Source organism: Conger conger, chromosome 1 (genome assembly GCF_963514075.1).
Source record: "Conger conger chromosome 1, fConCon1.1, whole genome shotgun sequence".
NCBI classification, from domain to species: domain Eukaryota; kingdom Metazoa; phylum Chordata; class Actinopteri; order Anguilliformes; family Congridae; genus Conger; species Conger conger.
This window is the reverse complement of record NC_083760.1, coordinates 23940830-23968183: the sequence shown is the minus strand read 5'-3', so window position 1 is coordinate 23968183 and position 27354 is coordinate 23940830. Positions and strand designations below refer to the sequence as shown.

Here is a 27354-nt window from a genome sequence, read left to right as displayed (position 1 = left end):
GACTGATCCCATCCAGATTTTGTTTATTTATAATTGTTTTGAACGAAAGCAGTTTACTCGTCAACTTTACATTTTCCTCATGATACAGTCTCGCCCCAAGTGACATTACATTTCATTAATGGCATTTGGCAGACACTCATATCCAGAGCGACGTGCAGTTGATTAGGCTAAGCAGGAGACGATCCTCCCCTGGAGCAATGCCGGGTTAAGGGCCTTGCTCAAGGGCCCAACGGCTGTGCGGATCTTATTGTGGCTACACCGGGGATCAAACCACCGACCTTGCGGGTCGCAAGTACCTTAACCACTTGTATCTTGTACCTTAACCACCATGCTACAGGCTGCCCTATGACAAGAAAGTGTCTATCATCCCCCGCCCCCTCGACAGACCGGCCCTTGATGAGGATAGAAATGTTTATTTTATTCAGGAAGTATGAGAAATGGGTGAGTACCCCCCCCCCCCCACAGCTATTTTGGGCTTGGCTTTATGGTCATGCGTCACTGTCCCGTGGGAGTCGTGTTGAATCTGCATCTCTGTAGGACGCAGGGAGACCGCTGTAGGAGGTGCCTTCTCCTCCGTCTCATTCCCCGTTCGGTAATTCTGGCTTGGGGAGGGGGGGTCGGTTCATCTCATTCAGCGTCGGATTATCCGGATCTCGGCTGGAATAAAGACCGTTGCTGTTTTCACACACTGGAAAACCGGGCGAAGCCTGCCAAGGCCAATCACGAGAACGGGTGGCTGGCTTTCGCGTTGGCTTCTGCGACACGGTGTGGAGGCTACTGCCGTTGTCGGCTCAGACTGAGGCATGCGTCATCCGATTGTGTGAAATTATAACCTTGACTCAAAATAAACCAGCAAAGGGAAAGTGAGGCGTTTTATGATGAGCAGTTTAGATGAAAATTAAAGGAGTAAGCGCCTTCTCATTAGTGTGCTCCAGCAACGTGCTCCAGAGTCTTGAATTGAAGCGATACCGAATTCTCTGTGGAAGTGTCGCCCAAGGAGGTTGTGAGTCGGGTGGACTGTCCTCGTCTTGTCTCATTGGCCTGCTACTCCCCTGGTCGAGCGGGCTCCTGCAGTTCTCCTCTGCCAGCTGTAATTGAACTTTGCTCCTTGACTTGGGCTGCACTGTGAAGAGAAACGGGCGGCTGGCAGCAAAGCCTCTGGAGAAGAGGCCCTGTTTGTCTGCAGTCTGCTGAATTGACAGAGGACATCGCAAATAGACTTGCGCATTCACATTGTTTCAAGGCCATCTGAAGAATTTATGAATGTACCCATTCAGAAGGGCTAGTAGCATCCAGTCCCATTCCTGTCTGTTAGAATTTATACAGAATGAGTTTAGAGTTCACACTGGAGTAGCAATTCTGCCATTTTCACACTGAATTGAAGGTTTTGGGGATAGCTAAACCATGGTCTTGTGTACCTCTCAGCTTTGTCCTCAGAAGGGAAAGGTTGCTACAGCGTTTGAAATGTAATATTTCATAGCCTTCTCATGTTAGTGTTACATTTTAGATAAGAATAACCTTCTTTGAGTGCAGGTGTGAAATGTATGCTGAGACTTGCACAGTAGTTAAGGAGCCATCTTTTGTGCATCCATGCCCAATGTAAAATGTGATACTCTAGTGAACTCCAGTGATGTCTGATTGTTTCTAGTTCAGCGGCATTGGCATAAAATCAGGACTCTTGCCCTAGACTGTGAAAGTGCTGAAGATAATGTAACCTGGTTGATGTTAAAACAGATTTCGACTCCCTGTTTTATTAGGATTTGGTGCCCTCTAGTGTTTGATGTACGCTTGTCTGTGTTCCTAAGATTTTATTATTAGGTGTGAATGTGCTTGGTCTCTCTCCTCATTTACTTGCAGAATGAATCCAGTGTGCCGTTAAATTTTTTTTTGTGGCTCTTGTAGAATTTCTGCATGGACATTTGTTTTTTTTATTAATGGAAAACAAATGAGTTGTTGGTAAGGCACTGAGGAGTCCATATTGTCCCAGCAGGCAGTTCTGTCTTTTCTTATTGAAGGAAGATATGGGCCAGTTCATTAATATGAATTATCATACATCTCCTTTTGTGTGACTGCATGCTCAATGAGCGAGAGCAGGCCTTTCATTTTTAATTAAATTAATACATTTTTTTATCATTTATTTTAATTGTAATGTGGTTAATGGAATGATGTGATTTGGCTTTCCATTTGCATATTGATTTGTACAATTACCAACAATTTCAACAACTGCTCCAATAATATAGGCGCTTCAGACCACCTACAGAGTGCATGTTCAAAAACACTGCATGTATGTCAGCTAAAACAAAAAAATAACACGTAGGCCTATATGTTTTGTTAAAATGGTGGGTTCTTTCTTTTAATAGGTGCAGTGGATTTTGGATCGAAACAAAGTGTCTAGCACAGGAATTTCTGCATGTACTCGTGTAGTAATATTCACTGCACTGTTTAGTGTGCATTTTACATTGCATATCTATGTGGGTAGATCTACTGTAGACCTTTACTGGACCTTATCCTCAACTGAGGACAAATGGATAATTAGATTATATAAATCAAATAATTATGCTCCTCCCCTCCAATGCAAACATTTTTTTTTTTTTTTTGCTGTCAAGGGGGTACGTGAACATTCACAGGTTCGCTGGTCCTATGGGCTTGGATTAAATTGAACAAATGTAACCTTCTGTATGCAGATGAGACCTTTGCTGTTCCCAAGGGGCCGTTTCTTCCCTCTGTCGTCACAAACGGGGAGACGCAGAGTCACGACGCATGCAAAAACTCATTTTTAATGCGGCAAATAGCGGAATGCTAATGACATCTGCTTATTTCCCCTCCGAAAGCGTGCTAGTTGGGTCAGTGGAAGTAATGAGTTTCTGTCATTTGCAGATGGGCAGACCGTTTGTCACACCGGTCATTTCCTGTGTGTGGAGCTGGGCTCTTTCCCGTGCGTTTACTGCCATCTGTTGGCGGTAAAATGTATTCTCTCAATCTGCACGAGCTGACGAAAATAGATATTGCTTTGTAATTTGCATAACGGACTGCTTTATCCGGAGCGATTTGCATTGCTTATTGTCCCGAAGGATCACGTCAGGCAGCTGGAATACTGAAGTGTGTAACAGTAATGCCCCACTTAGGACTCAAACTTCGATCTTATAACCGGTCTTAAGGCTGTAGTGCACAGCTACACATCAATATCAATATGTCTTTAATCATTACTATCAATATATTAACAGAACTTCACATGAGATGTCTTCCCTGTTTTCCCAGACTGGTTATACTTCTTTCCCACTCCGTAGTGGGAGATATTGAGGGACTGGCACATGTTCGTTAACCCTCAGGGTGTCTTATCATTGATAGTTCTGCATGCAGGGGTTTTCTAATAAAGCCCTGTGTGTGTTAATTTAGTTGAGCGTCAACCCACTGTTTGTATTCCAGTAATGTCTGATAAAGATTTTGTCCGAACCTAGCAACTTTAAAGGGGAATTGCCACCCTAGATTGATCTTTTATGTGTAGGAGAGTAGCTGTCCTCTTGATTAAAATGAGCTCTCAGCTGGCATTTAGAGCTATTGCCCCAACTACTATGCTGCTGGTTACCTGCTTTACAAAAGGCTCCTATGGGCAAACGCTATTGGTGGGCGTCAGACAACGGCAAGAAGTTGCCATTCCTACTGAATACAAACTTAGGAACTTGGTATTTCTACTTGCCCTGGAAGCGGTTCTTCATGGGGGAGTGACGTTACTTGCAAGCAAGCTACCAACAAGAAATGATTATTTGTCTCTAGCTTGTATCTGAAACATGTCAGCAATCTATAACATAAACGTAACCAAACCATTTCTGATTACAAAGAATCCTCAATCTTGTTTTTTTGTTTTATTTTACCAGAAGGGCCTGCTTTAGGGTATGAATGCTGCCCTGATGGTACACATACCCTGATGATAAACAAACATGTCCAAGTTTCAAGGGATGTTTCCAAATGACGTCAAGGTATTTCCATCAGTGACTGAGTTAAAACGATATCCTACTGATGCATTGCATACTGAAAAATATTTTACTTAGTGGAAAATTGTATTTATTGCCAGATACAGTACACAAAGTCTGACGCATGATAAGTGTCAATGGACAGAAACAGTGCCATGTCATCATTCTCATGAGCCTGAGAATAAGAGCGCAATGCCTAAAGGTGGATTTTAATTTGTTTTACCAGGAGGGCCTGTTTAGGGTCTGAATGTTGACCGGCTGTGTGTGGGGCTTTTTAGTGAGTCAGGCAAGCTTGGAAATCTCCACCCAAAAGGAAAAAGTAGGGGAAAGGAAAGAGGAAACCTTTGTTTTGGCATTTGTTTTGTCACGGGTCACATGGCCAGCCTGCCGCTCTTTAACAGATAAGGGGAGGACTAGAGGGACCCCTGTGTGCCTTGCCCTTTACCCAGCTCCTGGAAACCCGCACGGTTTTTATTTACTCAAGTCTCTGTTCTCCACTAGCCCGTGCTCTCAAGGCCCCATTGTTCCTCCCCTGGACAACAAACTGGACTTTTGTTTCCAAGAAAAGGGAATTCCCTTGGGGCGCGAGCACTTTGTTTAGAGAGGGTCATTGTTTTCTCTTCGATTCAGCAACACCATAATGGCCTTTTCGTATTTATTGGCCCTGCATTAATCCGCTGCAAAGCCGCAGAACTAGCAAACCCGGCTCTGCGCTTTTGTTGCGGCCCTCTCGGTGAGCGAGGCAGCTTCGCTCACCTTGTTGTGGAAACCACAAATGAACGAGGGTAGGAAACCTGGCGCGCTCACAGAAACCGGCAGCAGGCCCAGACGTACAGGCCTTAAATGGCAAGCGGACGCGATATAATGGACGCGTCCGATTATGAGCGAGCGTGAGCTGAGCAACGTTTCGGCTCGGTCGTCAACGCTGCCGCCCGTCACCGCGGAGGGAGTCGTGCAGCACACCTGAGATTAAAACTGCTGCGCAAACACTGTCCTCCCCCTCCTGCAGTTGGTGCGGTCGGCAACCATGGCAACCCCCTTGCTGACGCTCCTCGGCGGTTGCCATGGAAGCGGAATGTAACGACACCGGCGAAGGGGGGGGGGGGGGAGGGAGAGAGCATCTCTACGTCAGCCCAGCTGCTTCACCTTTGCGACGGATACACCTGCAAAGTCGGCCGTAAATAATTTACCGCCGCTCCTGGCCCCCGCCTCACAAAACTGCAGCCGCTGCCTGCCCCCTCCACACACCTTTTTTTGATGTCAGGTTAGCTCAAGTTCCTTCACAGCGTGAAGGGAATCTTAATGGGTGGGTTTGCCTGCGTGACACGCGATGCCCAACACCCAGGCCTCGCTGCGTCACTCCTAGCGCTCTTACAGGAATATTAACACTAAAGCTCACTCCTCGTGAGTGGTAATGTGCGCTGGTAATTTCCAGGGTGGGGGGGTGAGATGCGAACTGTACTTGTTGGTGTGTTTCCGTTGTACCCTCAGGCAATGTAGTTAAACTGAACTTAACCTTGATTCAAATATTGAGCTGTCAAGACCCCGTCAAAACAAAACCGTCCCGGTTAACCCCTTATGGGCGGATGCAACCTGCACGTTACATCTCCCTTAACTGACTGATGTGACCTGTGCATTAAATCTCCCTTAACAGACTAATGCGACCTGCATGTTACATCTCCCTTAACAGACCGATGTGACATGCGCATTAAATCTCCCTTAACTGACGGATGTGACGCCAGCGTTGTATTTGATCATATGACCGCTTTTCAAGACACATGACCACTGAAATGCATTGTGATTCCTTGGCCGAGCGTTCGTATGATGTGAAAAACCACAGATGTACATTGGGGCTGCTCAGTGCTCGAGGGCGAGGGTAACGCCTTGCTTCGTGTTTAGTTCACAGGCAGCGGTTCTGTTTTTCTGTAATTTGGCCCCCGGAGTGCGCTGAAGCCGGGCTGTCGTTAGCAGCCAGTTGACGGCACGGAGCAGACGGGGAGACTTCGATCTGCGGTCGCCATCGCAGCGCTAACGCTTTGCTGCGGCTTCCTGTTCACTCGCGCATTTGGATCATTCGTGTCCCACGCGTGTCATTTGCATCGCACGGCGAGGCTGCGCCTCAGGTCTGCACTCCCCGCCTGCTGAAACCTGGCTGACAGGTCTGCGTTTTTTGTTCTGCTTCTCCCTGAGCTCTGTGACGCACGTTTCCTGCACATTTCTGACTCCACTTTTTGCTCGCCGGGGTTTCTCGTCAAACGCAGCCGAGCACTGACGCTCCGTCGGGACAGAAGTGAAACCGCAACTGGCTTCGCTGTTTACGTCAAGATTTTTTTTTAATCCCCTTCTCCTTGGTGACAAACCAAGTAACTGGAAAGTTCTAGAATGCCTGTTTTGACATTTCTTGTTCAGGGAGAGATGCTTTCAGCTGCTGAAAAATTCATTGTGTGCCGTACGCCGGCTTGTCCTCGCAAACCACCGGCAGTTTCCATCATGTTCCAAAGACTTGGTGTGAACGGTACCCCAATTCCCAACTCGCTCCCTATATCTTTTTAATTATTTTATTATTAGTATTATTTTTATTTTTTTTATGTTGTGCTTTTTCAGCTTTATTGGATAGAACAGAAGCGTCAAACTCCAGTCCTGGAGGGCCTCAGTGTCTGCTGGTTTTTGGTGTGCATCAGCATGAACGATGAATTTCCAAGTCTTTCATTGGGTAAAGTGTCCACATACCTTGTTCTCAAGGCCTTAACTGGCTGCTGATTGAAAGGAAACCACAAATACCAGCAGAAACTGCGGCCCTCCAGGACGGGAGTTTGGCCCCCCTGGTGTAGAGAGACGGGAAAGGTGGGAGAGAGAGAAGGGAAGACATGCAACAAATAATCGGGCGGCCGGATTCGAACCGCCGACATCGCAGCTCACATTGAGCATATGGAAGGTGCTCTACTGGCACCACCGAGACGCCCCGTCTCCCCCTCCCTCTCGACGTGTCTCAGACAGCGGAGCAGATGTCCACCCGAGCCGCCCCGGAGTGTCTGCGCGGCCCGACTCCGACGGCGTTGAGTGAGCCGCGCTGAGCGCAGCTGAAAGCGCAGTTGAAAGCGCACGCCCTGACTCGGCTGTTTTCCGCGCCCCGGGTCAGGGGTTCGCTGGCCAGCTGTGCCGAAGGCTGTCCCCGCTGCAGCTGTTTGCGCGTACGCTGGCGCAAGCCACCCCCGCCGCGAGCCGTGAACGGAGCTGGACCCCGCGGCTCTGCGCTGTCTGGAAGTCTGCCCGATGGAGGCCATGACGCCTCTATCAGCCGCGTGTGAAGTAGAACCCTGACCGTGAGAGCGACTTAAACCAGGGGCCCCAACCCTGGCCTGGGCGAGGCACAAGTGGGCTTTTATTACGCCGTACAATCCACAGTTTACACCAAAGATACCAGATATAGGTGTTTTAGGTAACATATGGTACAATAGGTCATTTCGGACTTCTAACGGTCAAGAGAGGAATAGCAGCAACGAAAACGCTGAAACCACAGCGCTGTTTATCCCACCTCTTCTCTGTGAACGTGCTGGCGTAGAAATGCCATTGACTGTGGCAGTTAGAACCCATTTTCAACCAATGAACTTCAATTATTGTACAGCGATACAATGTTTTGGTACAGGGTGCTGGCCCGTCAACTGTATATTTTAACCCTTAATTTAAGGTCTATAAACACAGGCAGAGGGTGAGTCAACATGTCAATCAAGCCTTTGTCAATCAAAGGAAAGGATTCTGGTCTTGTAACACTGTTTTAACACAAAAATTACCTTTTGTACCTTTAATTGCCTGTGTAATTAACTGCTGTAATGCATTAAAGTACCTGGTGAAAACAACAACCTGCAGAGCCTGTTGTTCTCCAGAATTAAAGTTTGTGAATTCTGGTTTTAAACCATAAGCATCTTTAAAGGGCATTGGTTAAACACAAGTGTTGAATAAACAAATAAGATAATACAGTGTTAATCATTACAGCTCCCACACAGCTACAAAAGACGTACTGGCCATAGTGCATAACAATATTCCCTGACCAGTAAACTGGGTGTTCAGGTTTGGCTGGTGGCCAGTAGCTTTAAAACGGTATGGACAGAGTTAATGCTCTTTGATTCTGTATCTATTCTGCAGTAACGTGAACGTTGGCAGATCACTGGAGATTGCACAAGCTTGGGTTCAGTTTTCCTCCAGTCAGTCATTGGATCTGTAATTTCATCCATATTACACTCTCAGCTGTGTAAATTGATATCCTATAGAATATTTGTATATGCGCCTACAATTTAAGGAGTGATTGCGCCTGACTCTTGCAATTCTTTGGCATCGAGTACTGACTGCCCAACAGGGACTGGTGCATCTGTGTAAGTAAAACAAGTGCAGGTTTCAGACAATCGGTTTTAACTGTATCTGACTCTAAATTCAAATGTCTATGCTCTTCAGCTGGTGTGAGAATGCGGTACTTGTCATCAAATATCAGTGACGTTGGTTACTTTGTGTACTCATGTACCAATTGGCTCAAAGATATGTTATACAATTAGGGGCTAAATATGATTTATCCACCTGGGCAAAATGATAAACTGATTCCGTTATGGCTAGGTGTGGAGGAAGAGAAACAGGGAATGCGCAAATGGCGTTCTGTTGTGTTTCTGCTTTTTATTTTAAGGCCGCATTACAGAAATGACAATTGGCCGGCGCAAGAAATGCAAAAAATGGATTGTGAGATGGACCTGGGCAAGGAAATTTCTGTCAAAAAGGCTCTCACCTCTCCCAAGAATAGCTATTTTACTTGGACTATTTAATTTATGACTTCATCTGCAGTAATACAATTCAATGAGTCTGACGCATGATAAGTGTCGACAGACGGAAGCATTGTGATGTCATTCTTCTCATGGGCTTAATTAAGTCGCAGTTGAATGATTAACTGAACTGAAATCGCAGCCTTGATCTTTTTCTTCTTTTTTTTGAGGATTGTCATGTATGAGCCCTGGCTTGAAACGGCGGTTATTCTGACTGGACTGTTATCGTGTCTCCAATACAACTATTGATCAGGCTCAGCTGCAACTTTTGAAAGCAAGAGCGCATGTTTTGACTCGGACCATGGAAGAGCACGCATTACACCAGCACTTGGGGCATTGCATCGTTTGCCTGTGTATTTCTAATTGATTTGAACTTTCTCTTACTTGTTTTTAAAGCAATTAATGGCTCTGCACCAGAATCTATAACCGACCTTATAATGCAGTTCCAGCCCTGCCGTTTCCTCAGGCCTGCACTCTCTGGCTTTCTCTGTGTTCCTGTTGTACATTACAAGAGAAGTGGGGAGACTTTGTGTACCTTTCATGCACCTAAAGTGGAATACCCAGCAGGTCAGACACGCTATCCTTTGGAAAAGTTAAAAAGCAACTCGAAACACACCTTACTCACTATACCTCTGTTGTCCATTGTTCTGATGTTGATTGTTTTACTATATTGTATTGTATTACCTCATTAAATTTTGTTTTATTTTCATGGCGGGGGGGCTGTAGGTATGTGTCTGTGAAGCTCAAAACTACAACTGGGAAAATCCCGTGAAAATATATCTTTGTGAACATGACATTATCTTGAAACCATCTGCATTACATCGTCAGTACAAAGACACAGTTGGTCCATCAGCAATGGGAAACTTTTCTTCCAGAGAGCTAAATCTCACAGATAGAAGGATGATGAGGTAACCCACTGATACGGATGAAAGAGAAAGCGTGCAAAATGCTAGGTGCGCAGATGTGTTGCTAGATGCCATCATATGCCTATTGTAGCATATTACAGAAAATTCAGTTTAATGCACCACATTTGTTGCCTTTAGCTCTGCACTCATACTGCGTTTAGGCGAGGAAGATACGCCCCTAGTATGAGCCTCCAACCATGGTTTGAATTGGAAGAAATAGTGGAAACGCAAATCCAAATCTCCACCGGCTGATTTGGAACTGGAATGCTACAGTTGGCAAAGCCTTCTAGGCAGGAAGTGCTTCAGTCTGAGAAGGCCACTGACTGATATATAGAGACCGCAGTGTAAGGAGGGGTGTTATTCTGCATTCCTCTTCAGATATGCTCTGATACTGTTGAAATTGTTATTTATAACAATGGTCTCTTGATAAAAATACCCTGGCAACATGTTAGTCCCTTGTTCTTTTGACAAACTTTAGAGAATAGGAACCTGCCATGCATTGCAGTAACAGCTTTTGAATTGCAGAGTGGCTTTGTTTACAGACAATGTTAATGTAAAAAGAATCACACTTCGGTGTTAACTTCACCAGTTGGAGATGGCTACAAATGTTAAAAAACACTCTTGTTGGTGTGAGAAGAGTATTTAAATGGAGAACATTAATTAATGCTTTAATCTTAGAAGTGCAGGGTTACAGCAATGAATGGTTCTGGCCGATCCGCCGTGCTGTTGGGCGTGTTCAATTGTTTATTTTGCCCTTCGAATGCAAGGTCGATGTCGGTCATTACTTAATGATGTTGTGTGGTCATGCTGACTGACCCCATGTTAAATAATACCTTCCCTGTGGACAGAGGGGTGTCTTTCAAAATGACCATAGCCCTGTCCAAAGAGTACAAGTAATTGTTTAATGCTTTGAGGTGAGTGACACTTATTCATATGTTATGGAGTTCTTATGACAGAATAGGATCACATTCATTGAAGTGTGTAAGCATATCCGAGACCTCACCATTTACACTTCCAACACTGATCTGCTTTTCCTTAGAAAAAGGGCTGTCGTGTTCCTCCTGCAGAATTCAAGATGATACCACAGTAACTCATTAAAAATACATAAGCTGAATAGGACATTATTAGTAATAGGGGCCCGTGGAAAAGTGAAAGCTGCCTTTCAAATTAATGCTGAAAAAAGTGAGTTCAGTTCATGTCCCGGCATTGTGCTTCCGCCCAATGCTTTCCTATTCAAAGCTCATTTACCAATGCAAATGAGGTGACTGAGCAGAACATGGCTTGAAGCAGAGGTGTGTGAGAACTCTCATTAAGGTGAATGCCCACCCCTTCGGTTTAATCAACGGGGTTTAAGAAAAAGTTGCACAGCAGACTTCACAAGTGGATTTTGCAGCGCAGTTCGCTCAATGGAAAGCAAATGTAATGATGTATTTGAACTGAAATTCAATGCACAGTATCTTTAATCCATTATGGACTAAGGTGCCCTATAGAAAACTCACAATTTCAACAGTCATGTGGTCGCATCTGTCCCGAAGGGGTTAAAAAAAGTGCCGTGAAAAAAGGTCAGACAACTCCGGATCTCTGAACTATAACCTTCTGATTTACGTTTGTGGACTATGTTTCCGAACGCGCGTGCCATCAGGTTTTAGCAGCGCCGAACCTCGGTCAGGCCTCTGAACGCCGTTTCCTCCTCTGCTTCGTGAAGTTTGGCCGCCCTTCGCCCGCCGCAGCTGCACTGGAGTCAGAATAAACGCGTTCCTCTCCTCGCCTCTCCTTTAGGTTTTTCCAGCGGCCCAGAGGAAGTCGATCCAAAACAATCGTTTCATTAATTGTCTCTGGCGGGGTGTGGGTTGCGACGGAGGGACGCTGCAGGGTGGTCTCCTTCACACGGGCCTGGATGTTTATATATCCAGATGCTGGCCTTTTACAGCTGTGGCTGGAGTGTTATGGATGACATAAAATCTGTAGCATTGATTCTGGCAGCGGTGGAGCGTGTGTTCGCGACCCTGGCCATGTCCTCTGCTCAGGCGTGTCCACGTGCCCGTGTTCTCTCTCTGAGCCCTGCACGGTTTTGTGAAAGGCTGTTGCGTCGCTCGCTTTCGTTATATTTACACGCGCAGCGGCACAGAATTCACTTCTGCTCCCGTTTGATGTTATTAGCCAAATTGGCGCCGTTTGAAAATTGCTTTTCTCGGCCGTTTGCGTGCGAAAACCTGGCCTTCCTCTTTTACTGTCGCCAGATTAAGAACATATACTCTGTAACCTGAAAGAGGGGAATTAATGCTTTTGTCAGCCCGGAGTAATAGGATGAGCCCTGCACAGTGTTTTCTACTCTGAGTAGAAAAAAAAAAGAAAAAGCGTTTCTGCCTGTTGGGGAGGGCGCCAGTGCTTCACAGTCACACATGAATGGAGGCAGGGCCCTAATGTGATTACATGTCCCGCCTCCCCCAGCCGTCCCGGCCAATCGGCCGCCCCCTCCCCGAACAGCCCGTCGCGTCACTCCGTGTTGCCTCGGCCGGCCAACCGGCTCGCTCCTTTCCCCACTGACATCACTAACTAGCTAGTTCCCTCCAGCAGCAAGGAGCTTCATTTTCTGATCTGTTTTTGTGCTAAAATGGAGGCTGGTTCCTTGCCTTAAGTGGATTGCCTTCCCAGTCGAGCATAGATGTTGACATGTAATACAGCTGGAAGCAGGATGGTCATGGATGCACCCAACTCTAATGGGCCTTTTCAGCCGCTGTCCCTTATGCATTTTAGAGGTGAGTTTCTGTCTCATTGTTAAGAAGGGAGGAGGGGGAGAGGGAGAGAGAGCGCCGCCAGTCAGTGTGGACCTGCTCGTAGCGAGTCACGACGGGGTTAACGTTCTCCGTTAGCGGGAATGGCGGCTGCTCTGGCGTTTAGCGGGTTTTGTGGGAGGAGGGCTGCGTTTGTGTCGCGGCTGCGAGAACCTCAGAGCGCTGCCTGCACCACTCGGTGGGAGGGAGGGAGGGAGAGAGGGAGAGAGAGGGCGAGCGAGTGAGCGAGCGGGGGAGAGAAAAAGCTGGTTTTACTGCTCTCTGCCCTGACTTGCCCATCCCCCCACCAGGCTCTGATGTCAAAGGAAGTGAAGTCACGGCCCAGGGAAAGGGTGTGTGTGTGTGTGTGTGTGTGTGTGTGTGTGTGTGTGTGTGTGTGTGTGTGTGTGTGTGTGTGTGTGTGTGTGTGTGTGTGTGTGTGTGTGTGTGTGTGTGTGTGTGTGTGTGTGTGTGTGTGTGTGTGTGTGTGTGTGTGTGTGTGTGTGTGTGTGTGTGAGGGGGTAGGGTACTCCAGTTCTTGTCCTCGTTCTCTCCCTGTCTCAATCTCTCGCCTGCGCGGTTTGTGCTACACACACCGAGTTCATCTAGGCACAAATTTGCCCTGAGCAAGCAGGCAGACACTGCAGCAGCAGATAGCAGACCTTTGTGTGTGTCTGCGTGTTTATATATATATGTGTGTGTGTGTGTGTTTGTTTGTTTGTGTATGAGAGAAAAAGCTAAAGGACTGCACTGCTCTTTTCCCTGACTAAATCTCACCCCTCCCCTATTTTTCCTCCTCTGTCCCTCCCCAGTCGTGTGGTGGCTGTAATGGTGTAGGACATGGTTCTCCTCACACACTAAAACACCACAGAGCCCCCGTTTACCCCACGTCTCGAGGCTTGATTTGATCCCGGCAGAAATTCTGCACCATGTACTGAGAGGGCAAAGGCTTCTCAATCGACGTTTAACTTCACCGAGCGGGAAGCCGATTTGAGTTGAGCGTGTCACAACCAGCCATGAAGGCATCTTCTGTACACGAACAATCGGGCCTTATGCCACGCTGGCTTAATGTCACAGGACAAAGGGAGATTCCACTGCCAGTAAAACAATAAAGACCTCAAAATAGGCATAGAACTTATTGCTCATCAGACGTAAGAATGCAGAAGTGTTGTGCTGAAGTTCATGCCTCACGTTGTGGTTATGGAATACATTTTGGTCCTTCAGATGTTATGAAAGCCTTTTATAAGGTCGGTGCCAATGCAGCGTTACAAAACATTCCACGTTCTGCCAAAGTTCTACGAAGCAACGTCATAACAAAAGCCCGGCATGGAAACGGTGTGACGCTAGCCACGAGACTGCTATTTTTGGAAGGCGCTTCAGCGTCAAGTCCTCGCAATGTAAACAGCGTAGATTGACACGACGCGCACTTCTCACGTTATCTGCCTCGCACGACCCCTCCCCCGAAATATATATGCATGTACAGAAACTTTATTGGTCTTATGTAACGGGACCAGACCTGCCAGCGAGCAGGTTGAGGACAGGAACCCACCGCAGAGCATGCCATGACCTGGGCACAACCCACGCCCCTCGCATAGGCAGCCCGCACACAGCAAACACGGTGGCGGCTACTTCCTCTGCAGCTGTACCGAACGGCCTGGAATGCTTTATTCTCTGTCCCCAATATCCGACTTCCCTTGAATCCCCATTCGCTTTATTTTTTATTTAATGCTTATCGGATATGTACAGACGGTTTACATAGACATTTGCTAAACAATTATCCAATGTTAAGCACCACAACATTTGTAACTTCTGCTATTTATCAGTGTCCGTCCCTATATTCACGGTGGAAGCCTGGAACCCATTCGTTACTCCATTTGATTTTGGCCCTCTGCCATTTAGCCGTGTCCTGTGCAGACATGTTGGCACACTTTGTGTGCTGTACCTTCTGGTATATTTTGTACATGGTGTGGAAATGGCCAAAGCTTGTTGCCACTGTCATTGGCAGGGCACATTCCTGAACATGCGTAAGTTCAGTTTTACATTTTCGTTAATTTGTGGGCCCAATGTACATTCCCAATAATTGCCTTGTTAGAATTTCATCACCAGATTTACGGACTTGAAGTCTGACATTAAGTGATATTTAGAGTGACATTTTCCAAGGGACAATTATATTGAACAGTCATTAGCTCCTTGGGCAATAACTCACGACAGGCAGTGGTATATAGCAATTTTATCACAGCTAAAGGGCATTGTTCAGCCCGACATGCAGAGGGTTGCAACCTATGGTTACCAAACACAATAATATAGATATTATAAACACAATCCAATTTAAACAGTTTATGAACAATTTCAATAATTTACAAGAAAATAGTTCCTGCTTCTGAGAGATAATGCCAGACGGTTTCTATGCGACGTTAGTAAATTGTAACGTTGTTCTTCCAAACCTGATAGCTAGTTAGCTTGCAGGCTTCTGTGGGTGAGCAAACAAGATTTTATTCCTTTTTGATGTTTATTTGTACCATTGTGCAAGCGCTCAAAAACTGTCCAACATTAGTGGGATCACACTGCGTAGTTCTACTCATTTTATTATTTGGAGAAGCGCTTCTCTGCTTTCTCCGGTCCACAAGTTTCGGTCACCCTTTGCCTACTTACGGACAGAAATCTCTCTCTCTCATATCAAGACCCACATCGGATAGTTTCTGAATCACATGGAAGCGGGGGCAGTGTGTAGTCCCTGCTTGCTTGCTAATTCAGGGCAACATTGTTGCAAAGTGATTGATGTGCATTGGCTAGCATCTAACGGTTTTATCATTTTGAGTCGATTGGCTGCTTCGCCGCGGAGTGATACTTGAAATAGCACTGTAAACAAGCATTAGAACGCACAGCAGTGGTAGTTATTTTATCACTGCTTTGAACCATTCAGATTGCAAGATTTGTCCTACCTGTTTTCTGATCATTTTTATTTACTTATCAAAAGGAAAACCTGCATTGTTTATTAAATTGGAATGCCCAGAAAGAGAATGAGTTCCTTTTCTGGCACTGCTCTTGGTCACTTTTGACCTAACAAATTGTGGGCATATTGAAACAGGATCTGATCTTTTGGTTGTAGCACGATGGTAGCCGTATGAGTGGCTGTGCTGTACAGTGGCCCTGGGAACTAGGCTTGTAACCTAAAGGTTGTGCGTTTGATTACTGGCTGAGCTGCTGCTGTTGTACCCTTGAGCGATGTACTTCACCTGAGTTGCTGCAGTAGAGTATGCAGCTATATAAATGGATTGTATTCAAATGTATGCTTATTTGTGGGTGTTTGCACGTGTCTCTCTCTGAATAAGAATGTCTGTAATGTAGTGTAACTCTGAAAAGGACACACCCGCACCTCTTGTACTACTTACCATTCATAATATTTTGTAGATTTGTCAAGTAGTTTAAGACCGAATCCAACACAAACCGCTATCTCTGCCAGTCAGGTTAAGATTTGCCTCTGGGCACCATCTTTCCTCCCTTCTCCGTATGATAAGCTTGAGGGCCAAGGCAAAAGGCACAAGTCTGCTGAGGCCTCCAGTGGCCTTAAGACCGTTTCAGCCAAGGCTGACCTACACCTGATTACCTCATGGCTCACTGCACTGAGCTGAACAACCTGGCAGTACTGCCATATCCCTTTCACATTCTCTCACAGGGGCGTGCTTGTTTGACACGCACATGCACATTTTATTCACTAACGAACGGCAGTATACAGTAGATACAGAAGGAACAATACTACCATTGTGTGAAATGAGGCTCAAACGCATTGTCACGCACAAGTGCCGCAGTGAAGGGGACAAAATGAAAGGGTAGGAGAGTGGCAATCACAAAGGGCGTCAGTTCTTAGAACTGGTTCATTAAGTCATGGACAGTGCAAGGAGGTGGGAGAGTTCAGGCTGACGGAGCCAAGATGTTGTGGAAAGAGGAGTAGTTTCACTCTGGTGAAATTATCACTGCTCACTCTCCTGTTGTGATGGTTGCGTGTGGAGCGTTTCTTGACTGGAGTGCGAGAGCCTGGTCCAGGTCCCAGAAGGGGTGGAACTGCTGGCCTATTCCAGGTCATTGAACATGGAGGTCTGGTGGAAGGGAAGGACATGAAAGCCCGGTGCAGGTGTGGAAGCAAAAGCAATTTTCATGTCCCTTTCATGGCCGGCTGAAATGGGTGGTCTCTTGTGACCCAAGAGCGGGCTCTTAAAAGGGTACAGTGGTCTTCCCATCCCCCGCACAGTGCTAATGTTGGACCTGCGTAGCAACAGTAGGTGCTTTTCTGAGCTTCCTGGTCTGTTCAGACCCTCCCTCTTCAATTCATGCCCCGAGTCCAAGAGTGATGTCCGCAGGCTGTGGGAGCAGGCTCTTGTGTTTCCTTCCTTATCCTCGTGTTGCTGTCAGGGTCGTTGGGTTTGGCACACAGAGCGACAAGTAGCCTCAGTTCCTCGTGTTTTCGAAAGGTGCGAAAGTGAGACTCGGCTAGGTTGATGTCTCTCTTCCTCAGTCACCTGAAGCCACAAAAGAGCAAGGAATGGGCTTCAGTTCGGGTTTAGTCAGCCTGGGAAGATGGGTTGGTTTTCTGATCAACATGAGAGCTGTTTCATTCCTGCTTTTATTCCCTTGTGGGTAGAGCCAATGTGACCACTCTGTCCATGCTCAGGGTGTCCTGTTTATTTAAACAAACCTTGTGGGGACCCTGTAGAGCTGTGCTCAACTGAAAAGTGTTGCTATTTTTTCATGGTCAGACCAGAATAAAGATGTGTACTCTGTGTTGTCAATGATTTCTGCCTTTATTTCATGCTCCACAACACAAACAACTTTAATGTGACAAATGCTGGCAAAAGCACAGAAGGTAATCGTAAAAGAATGGCGGAGCAGGGTTTGAATACGATTCATGAAAAGTGCCATGATGGAGGCAATTTCGAAATATCATGCATCTCTGTTGCTATTTGTAAACTGTGAGGAAGCCATCCTGTGACCCTCAAGCTTCAGAGAACTATCATTAAATCAGGTGGCTGTGCATCGATCCCCATATCTTCTGTGATTCTGCAATGTCAGGATCTGTTTTTCTAGAACGTTCTGTAAACTTGTTCCGAACTGAATTAAGTATGGAGGGGAGGGTGGTTTATTTGAAGTTTTCACCCATAGCAGAGGCATCTGTTGGATCGTCTTACATTTTGCTGACGATTCCGCACGCCACAAATGGACTGATGTCTGTGACTTCAGTACTGGCCTCTTCATGTTTGCCACCCTGCAAACTGTGTTAAAATGACTTGCCGTACCCAAGAGCACCTATAGAGTATTTATCTTTCCTCACCATGACTCAGGCTTGTGTGCTAGCAGCAGCTGAAACTGCTGCTCTGCACATTGCCTTCATAAACACCCAGTGCCAAGCTCAGGATCTCCACCAGAACATGCTGCAACACCTGCTTGTGGAAGTGAATTATGTTCTCCATCTTCACAACATATGGACATGGGGTTCTCTTTTCTGTCTTGCCAGCATCCCGATTGTTTCTCATTGCTTGATGCCGGATTGGAATCTACTGTGGGGGGGATTTTTGCGCAAACCTTATATTGTGTTTTTCATCGGAATCCAATACGCTCTGCCATAATTTTCCTCTAGCTGAAAGGGGAATGTTTAGTAGTAGAAATTTTGCCAAATATAATTCCCTGTGTTTTTTGTTTGAGAGGGGAATTTTGAGAGAACGGCTCAGCCAAGATGACAATCAGCACAGATGCCGATGCCCCAGACCATTGTAAATTACGGGGGAAGTGGGGTGACTAGGATGCCTCGTGTTTTGAAGATGATTGCCTGCATTTCACAAGCCAAAAAGTTCTTCCTTCTGCACAATAAATCAATGATTGAGGGCAGTAACCATCCTGGCGATGCAGTTATGTATGCATTTATGTAGGTTTTGTTGGAGCTGTGAAACTGTCCCTTCCCTTAGCCAAGCAGTGCAGAGCCAGAACGGGTGTGTGAATGGTAAATGTCTGCATTTATATACAGCCTTTATCCAAAGCGCTGTACAATTGGTGCTTCTCATTCACCCATTCACACACACACTCACACACCAACGCCGATTGGCTGCCATGCAAGGTACCGACCAGCTTGTCAGTAGCATTAGGGGTTAGGTGTCTTTCTCGGGGACACTTCGACACACCCAGGGCGGGATCGAACCGGCAACCCTCCGACTATGAGACGACTGCTCTTACCTCCTCAGCCAATGTCGGAAAGGCCAGCTGGGAAATCTCGTTCCCCTCCCCCATCCCCAGGAAGACATCTCCCCGCCATCCCGCTTCCAAAACCCCTGGTCTGTACAGGGCTGAACTAGAGAGACCTTAAAAGACATTCCGGATGAAACCCTGAGGTGGCCTGCCTCCCGCCTACATAAAAAAAAAAACACATTCCCTTTCATTCACAGGAGGGCACCTCCGCAACCTCCCGCGTGATGCCCGAAATCCTGCAGCAGAGAGGCGGCTTTGCATGTCCGCTCTGGGCCTATTAGCATAGCTCACACGTGTGTCCTTTTCCTCCATTGGATGTGCTCTTAGCCCTCATTCCCAGGGAGCGTGGCTGGTAAGCTGGGCCTGTTGGAGCGGGTCACACTGGTCCATATGAAGGTGCTTAGTCATGTATGAAGGGCAGTTTTTTAAATGGTGGCTGATGTCCTGGGGTGTCCTTAGAACTCCTGAGTACCTGGAAGGGAAACTGGGCCTGCCTTTGGCCCATTTGAAGGAATGTCTTGCTTGAATTTCTGCTGAAAATTCAAAGTTTGCTTAAACTACAGTTCAATGCAGTGATTAGGGACTGGGCTTGTAACTAATTTCATGATGGAGCACTTCTGTCTTTCTCTTTACTCGTGTCGTTTAAAAATGGCCCCCATCATCCACTTTCAGTTAGTCAAAATCAACGTTTGCCAAATATAAGTTATGAAACGGGTGCTAAACAATTGCTGACGAGGTCCCATAGTCAATTTTAACTTGTGTGGTTGAAGCTCAACGGGAACTAGACGCGTTTCTGAAGACTTTGAAAACGTGCGGCTGATGACATTGAGCTATGTACAAGTCGAGAAGCAGCGCGTGCAAAGGGCCAGGCATGGCCTGATATCACCAGGGACCGAGAATAGCGACAAGTAATTTGTCCACACATGCAGACCACTGGGCCAAATGTGATATGCACAAATGCAAGCTGTGAGAAGATGGTGGATGTGTTGAATATTCACCGATGTGTGAAAAACGCCTTTGCAGTTGGTTAGCGTGACCTTTGACCCCGGGGAAGAAATTGTGCTATGTGAGTTAATTCGGGCAGTGGTATTAAGAGTGGGAATGAAAGTGAGCAGGAACGCAGAAATAGGTCTTCAGCCTTTCTGGCCTGATGGCCTTAATATTGATTGGACATTCGCATGTAACCAGAGTCATTCAAGATGAACCAACTGTATGTATGTTGTACATTGAAGCTGAATGAGAGAGGCTGCACAAGTGTAATTTGAAAAGTTGGTGCTGTTGATATTCCAGGATTAAAACATTAAAAATTCATTAATATTTTATTATTTCACCAGGATGATATCATGATGGTTATACCCTATAATACTAATTTATATAATTTTTATACTGCTAATACTTTTAAAGTTGCGTGTCTGTATGTGCATCTGTGTGCTCACGTGGATGTATTATTATTTTTGTATGTATAAAGTTTGTATGTAGGGTGAAATATTGGAATGTAACACTAAGCCAGGCAGCCATTATTTTTGGTTGGAATCCTTCGTTCCCACCATACGGTTTTCTCAGGATCCTGTTTCTTAAGTCACATGCTGCAACTTTTCACATTGATTTTGAAATGGTGGTGTGGAAATATGCAGTAGATGACTTGCTTCCCCCAGCCTCAAAGCATAGCTATTTTGTTGGCAGATTGCTCATTTCATGACTCAGGCTTGAATTTGCTGCTTGGCAGAAAGACGTGCTCCCATCTGAAACCTAAGATAACCTTGTTTCTCACATTTTTCCCTGAAATGGCCTGTTGTGTGACTTGGCTTGCATACGCTACTGTTAACTAACCCTGGTACAGTTGACTACATTTAAAATGAAAGGCCATAAATGGCATTGTATTCACTGTTGCATTATCTAATGATTCAATCTGAATTCAGGGACCGGTATCGGGGCGGGAAGCTGCAGAATACAAAACAAATTTCTCCTCAGATGACCGAGAGAAGCGGCCAGCTCTGTATATAAACTCTATTGAAAACATATTGACAGAAGGTATATTGTATTGCTTTTGTGTTACTCTTGACTGGCATTTTAACCCTTTCAGTCCCCAGCCCAATATGAAGTGGCTCTGCCCAAATCCCAAGGGTTTTTTGATTTGGTTGTGAATTTAGTATGGTTTTAATTGGGTAGCAAAACAGTATAGCAGTCATTTTGAACAGACACTCTTGGGACTGAAAGAGGTTAAGGCAGAGGTGTCTTGCAAGGCCCATTTGGTGCAAGTTGAGTGTTTTTGTCCTCTAAGCAGTGCAAATAGGGTGATGACGCAAGTTGGAGACCTCTTTTAAATACATTGATAATTTCATAGAAAAGGAAAATCCGGGGAGTTCGGTGAACCGCATTTGATATTTGTCTCGCTGAATTTTCTTTTCCATGCTTCCTGCACACAGAAAATGACTGGTGTTTTGTTCGCAGAAGCGATTTTCTTTTTGCAATATGAATGGGTGCTGGGCTGTTCTTCCCCTCCAGGCCCTGGTAAACACGATGACGGCAATCGAGAATACTCAATTTTAAGAGCTGTGGTGAAGCAGGCAGTTTTTCAGTTCTCGTGTTGCTGACTTCAGCGTTCCACACCAACAGACTGCTACCTATGGGGTTCAGAGCTCTCAGCATCCAGCATTTGAGCCGAATGCACAGAGACGTATTTGTAATTTGTTCTGGGATATATTGTGGGTTCAAAGCCAGCAGATGTATAGTAATTTTAAAAAGTTATGTAATGGAGAAACTAAAATAAAAACAGTTAAATATGGTTACAAAGCACTTTTAATAACAAATGAAAAACCATCTCCTATTGAAAGGAGAATGTTCTACAAGGATCTGTTCCATGTGTTAAATTGGCACACACAATCACATTTACACAGCTTTTTGTGTATACAAACTGCATGTTTGGTAATCTAATGTCTAATAAAGCTCAATTTAATGCTGACAGGTAATGCCAAGTGCACATTTAGATCCAGAATGTTCAGTTGTATTTAGCATTTTCACACCTACGCATCTTGCTCTTGAAGAAGTTTTTACTCTTCACTCTTGCAGAGCTTAAATGCAGTAGACATGTCATTTCCCACACTGATTTATTCTCCACTGCCATCACAACAGAACACAAAAATGGTTTGGTATTACTTCAGCATGGGTAACTAGATGATTAAAGACCCCAGTGTGACAAAGGAACACCGTTCCAGAGGCTGTGTAGTGTGACCAGGGCGGCCATTTTCTTTTTCCTGTTTGTCTCGGTGGGGACTGTGGCTAACGAGGACGCTTGCTGTTATTTGTTCCATGGTATCATTGAGACCTCAGAAACCCTGAGCTGAGTCTCCTCAATCAGCTATTTATAAGTCTGCATCCCCCTTTCCTCTCTGCAGTCTGTCGGTCTTTGTCTTTGCTCAGCTGTTGACTTAACAGGCGAGGAGGCATGGCAGCCGAGGCTATGACGCAGCATGTCTTTGAGGGGCTCTTTCTGTCTCGCTCCCCGCTCAATCTCACTCTGTACATCGCCTGTGTGTGCGCCTGTGTGCACGCCTGCGTGCGTGCGTGCGTGTGCGTGCGTGTGTGCGCGCGCGCCTGCGCTTGTGTGTATGCGTGTGCGAGTGTGTGTGTGTGTAAGCGTGCCTGTGTGCATCTGCCAGTGATTGAGAGAGACATTGTGAACAATCCCATTTACAGACTGAACTTACAGTTTACAAGTTCATTGTCATCCAGTTTTACATTTTCTCATGTTCGCCTTGGACTTTTAGGGCTTCTGTGGATGTTACTGCCAGTCTTGCCTGTTGCATAAGTTCTGTAATCAGCACAGGTTAATGTGGTTTTGTTATTGTGGCAAACATCTGAGACCTTTCTGCTGTCATAGGAGCAATCTAAATGCCATGCTGTGTAAAGCTCAGCTGAGCTGTTATCTTTTTTGTTTTGTTCAAACAAACAGCTAAAGGTTTAAGTAGGCTATATCATCTCTGTGCTGTGCACAAGTACATTTTTGTGTTTTGTGTGTGGGTGTGTAACAGGTGAGGGCAAAATATAAAGGTCATGGTTTAAGCTGTGCTCTCATTTTTGCTGAGAAGAGATACTGAAATTCATTATACCCCACCTGCAGTTTTGGAACGACCTTTCTGCAAAGATTTTTCCATTGTTGTCCTCCCGTGACCGTACTTCCGCCCTCAAACTGCTGTCTTCCCGTTGCCATGCAGCTCCTGGGTTTATGATGTCAGCTGTACCGGCTGTCACCATTTGAACGTGTGAAAGTGGAGAAGTGGGTATGTTGTGGCACTGAATTACCATTCTGTAGCCCCTGTCCAAAAACAGCAGGTGTATGAAACCTGTTCATTTAACAGGCCTGTCCATGCCTTTTCTCTGCCTCCATTAACCGCTGGGAATGTCGCCCACGTCAACTCTGACCGGCTGGCTTTTGAATGTGGTCTGAGCTGTGTTTGGAAGGCAAGGGCTTCAATGGCCATTTGTACCTCAGTTTAAAGCATTTGTAGACTGAAAATGGGTCTGTTTTGTAGGTCAAACGCAGTCTTTAGAGTGCACACTTAATTCAGATTAGTGAGGTGAGGTCTTTTGTTTTCATTGTATTGTCTACATCCCTTCTTACCAAAAAAATAACAGAATATTTTGTTATACATTCATTTCATAATAAATACAATACATTTAAGATACTGTCCATGTCGTTAGCATTTGTGAAACATGGTCGTGACCATCCCTCCCACCTCCCCACAGGCACCACCTTACCTGTTGGAGGGCTTGGTGCCAAGCCTGTTGCCGGGCAACAAGGATGAATACGCTCAGAGCTGAGTCTCTCCTGCCCTATCCGGTCCCCTGTGTCTAACCACCCTGCCATCCCAGAACACTCACTATATTTATATTAAGGCCAAACGTGGCCTATATTCATGTGTTATACTTTTTTCAGAGAGCACTAGGTTCATTGGGAACTTCCCACGCATCTGGGAACTTGGTGTGCAAGCTTTAAGTTGACTATTATGTAATTTGCTCCTGATTGCTTTCTTTGAATGATGATGCGATTGCAGAAACGGTGCTCTCACCTGGTGATGTCAGTCGTCATTGCAGTTTTTTTGAAGAGTAGCATAAAAATTGCTCAATGAAGGGTTTGTAGATGGGCATTTAAAAATGTGTTCATGCATAAGCACAGGCTAGATAAGATAGTGGTGTAAGAGAGTGCATAGCCTCTTTGGTTTTTTTTTCCTCATAAGTATCAAAGTTGTTCACTGGTACTTGTACTAGTGTGCAGTCTTTATCTGGGCATTTTTGCTTGAAGGTCATTTCAGCATGTTGGAAACAAATTCTGTAAAGAGTAATGTAGCATAATTTCCTGCTTACTTATCCAGACAGAGCGGCGTTATACTCACTTGGGCCAGTTTTAAAGTGATTTAAAGATATATATATATATATTTTAGGCCTTTTTCAGCTTTATTGGACAGTATAGTATTGAGAGACAGGAAGAATGGGAGCGAGAGCGAGGGGAAGACATGCGACAAATGTCAGACTGTCGGATTCGAATCGCCGACGTCGCGGCTCGCAATGAGCATGCGATCAGTGCTCTACAGGCTGTGCCACCGAGACACCCCCGTTTCCAAAGTGATTTGATACACCAGTATGACATGCTGTTGAAATGTGTTTTTGCCACTTTGAATCACCTCAGAGCATTTAAAACGGAGTGCTGGTTTATTCCTTGCTTGCCAGATATTTGCATATTCCAGCAATCATCAAATCTGGACCTGAAATCCTAATCCGGACCTGGTTTTCTTTTCTCCCAGGTAATTAGCTGAACAGTTAGTGCTACTGATTGGCCAGATTGTCTTTACACCTGACTCCCAGGTAAAGGGACGGTGGAAACCCAGCAGAACTGATTTAATGGTCCCTGGTATATTCCCTTTCACGTATGGGGATTCCCACAATAAATTTGTGACAAAATTACTGCCATGTCTGCATTAGATAATACCTGTCAGTGATTTAACGTAAGCTGCCTTGTCATTTGTTCGGCATTCCGGTTGCCACTTGCTGGCTTCCCAAATTTGGGGAAGTAAAACCATGGGAAGACCAATTTAAAGTTGTTGGAGTCTTCCTACTTACACATTTTCCGGAATCATCTAAATTCTAAATATCTTGGGTTGTTGCGCATGAGCAGGTCTTGCGTACTGCATGGCGATTGTGTGGCAGAGACAAAGCACTGACTGTAAAATAGGTAAGGTGCAGCCAGCCGTGCCGTAGATGCCATCTCCTGCCGGTGTGCTGTTCCCGACCCAGAAGGCCGTGCTGCAGTATGGCATTCGTCCCTCAGCGTCTCTGTGATACCTGCTGGAAGAGGTCCAGACCTGACTTTCTGGCAGCCTTGGCTGCAGCAAGGCTCTCTACACCATAGCGCTGTAGGCACAGGCTGCCTGCGCCGTAGACCTACAGAAGTCTGTGCCATCCATGCTAACGGTCACTTCCTAATGCTGTTCAGGGCTAATGTTGGCTAATACTCTGTTCCTGACATAAAACTGGTAGCCACCACTGCGTTCAGCATCAAGCATCTTCATATCTTATCAAGGCTGGAATTTCTGCAGTAAGAATTCAGTATTGAAAAAAAATTGGTAAAAGTGCATCGTTTAGTTTACAGTCTGTTTAATGTAAGCGTTCCTAAATTGATTTATACATTCATACGTTAATTTCTAGTCTGGATTAATGTTGTACTGTATGTTTCTACTTAATATTTCTATATAATATTTAAATATGTATGGTTTATCCTTTGGCTACATTTGTTTATTTTGCATTAGAGCATGTGAAATGAGCTAAAATAAACATGAACATGGCTGGCTTTTTGAACCTGGTCTTCATCAAAGGCTGCTGCAGTGAGACTGTCAGTGTCAATTCAGAAGATGTATATCTGGATATGAACATGCTTGTTTGCCAGCTGATGGTGACCCTCTGCACCAGGGACAGACTGCTTGGCCTTTGAAAGCCTACTGCTCTGTATTGGCTGTGGCAACTGGTCTGCTGCTGGATATAAACTGGCTGCTCAGTGCACTGGCTCATTAGCTAATTTACATTACAGAGGGGAATGCATGTCACAGGAATACCAAATGCAAGTTTATGCTTATATATGCTTCATCCATTCATAAGCATAAATGCCCTGAAGTAACCTCTTCAAGGTTCCAGTCCTCCATAACGGGGAACAAAACTCCCCCCCTGTTTCTAGGTGCCCTGCCTGAGGAGTCTAAGTCTAGTGTGGGAATCTTGGTCCTGTGTAGTGAACAGGCTTCTAGGGAGTCTGTGCGGCTTTGCTGACTGTGTCGATCTCGTTAGGCCACTCTCAGGTTGTGTACGTGTCTGAACACTGACGTGTTCAAGACGACAAACTATGTTTGCAGCAAACTGTTACTGTTGGACGATTTCAAATGAACATTCCATTTAGTTCGACACCAACAACTTTTTAATACAAATTGATGTGACTTGTGTCTAGCAATGCCAGCTATCTCATTCGTTGCTTACCTGTGATTTATTTAGTAAGGTAGGAAATAATATTACATTGATTAAAGTGCATTATAGCAGCCAAATAATTGCCAAACATTTGTTCTCGCTGCGTTTTCCCCATTAGTAGCCATTTTTGTTCGCCACACACTACCTTTTCAAACTGTTAGCTAACGTTCGCAAATGTTCGTGCCGAACAGAAAAAAAGTTTGAATATGTCGGGGAACGTTCAAACATGTTGAGCAGCCATCTTAAACACCCCTTCTCCCTCTACCCTTCAGATGTCGCTCCTGCGGAGCAAGAAAAGCTGTTCGTGCAGAAGCTGCGGCAGTGCTGTGTGTTGTTCGACTTCGTAGCCGACCCCCTCAGCGACCTGAAATGGAAGGAGGTGAAGAGGGCGGCTCTGAGCGAGATGGTGGAGTACATCACCCACAACCGCAACGTCATCACAGAGCCCATCTACCCGGAGGTGGTGCACATGGTGAGCCTCAACCCCCCTCAACACAAACAGCAGGGCACAACATGTAGCGTAGCGGCTAAGGTACATTACTGGGACCAGGAAGGTTGGTGGCTCAAGCCCTGGTGTAGCCAGGATAAGCGAGCCACAACGCCACATTCAACACAAACCGCATGGCGCGCCATGTAGCCTAGCGGCTAAGGTACATGACCAGAACCGTGAGGTTTGGTGGTTCAAGCCCTCATGTAGCCACGATAAGATCCGTGCAGCTGTCGGGTCTTTGAACAAGGCCCTTAACCCTACATAGCTCCAGGGGAGATTGGCCCCTGCTATATTGGCCCCTTGGATAAAAGCGTCCGCTAAATAGCTGCAGTGTAATGCCACAGGCACGGAGACTAGGGTCATTTCGCTCGCCCCTAACTCTGGATGATTTCGCTGACTGAACTAATAACTAATGCCACAGACATGCACATTGGTCCTCCCTTCTGGTGACCATATGCGTCTGAGAACGGTTGGCATTGCACGCTTAAAAACATTGAAGTGAATACAGTTACAAAGGCTGTCCGTTTAACATCGTGCCAACTATGACTTATTTGGCTGTGTGTTAGCGCATGGTCTGATGTAAAGTTAACAGTGAATACGGAAGAGGCTGCCGGATATTCAGAGGACCGTATATTCTGCGTTCCTGGAGTCAGTGACAGTCCTTTGAAT

General features: G+C 45.7%; 1 protein-coding gene across 5 annotated transcripts in view; it reads left to right on the top strand.

Moving 5' to 3' along the window:
* The window catches only part of ppp2r5ca (protein phosphatase 2, regulatory subunit B', gamma a), a 56051-nt gene that overhangs the window by 14698 nt on the left and 13999 nt on the right, over nucleotides 1-27354 (top strand). For 3 of the 5 annotated variants that reach the window (XM_061233894.1, XM_061233887.1, XM_061233907.1), the window contains exon 4: nucleotides 26468-26667. In XM_061233894.1, coding sequence (XP_061089878.1) covers nucleotides 26468-26667 — 200 coding nt within the window. Of the gene's footprint in view, nucleotides 1-12237; nucleotides 12441-26467; nucleotides 26668-27354 lie in introns of those variants that run through there. The other 2 variants (XM_061233914.1, XM_061233901.1) reach the window with 1 other exon arrangement.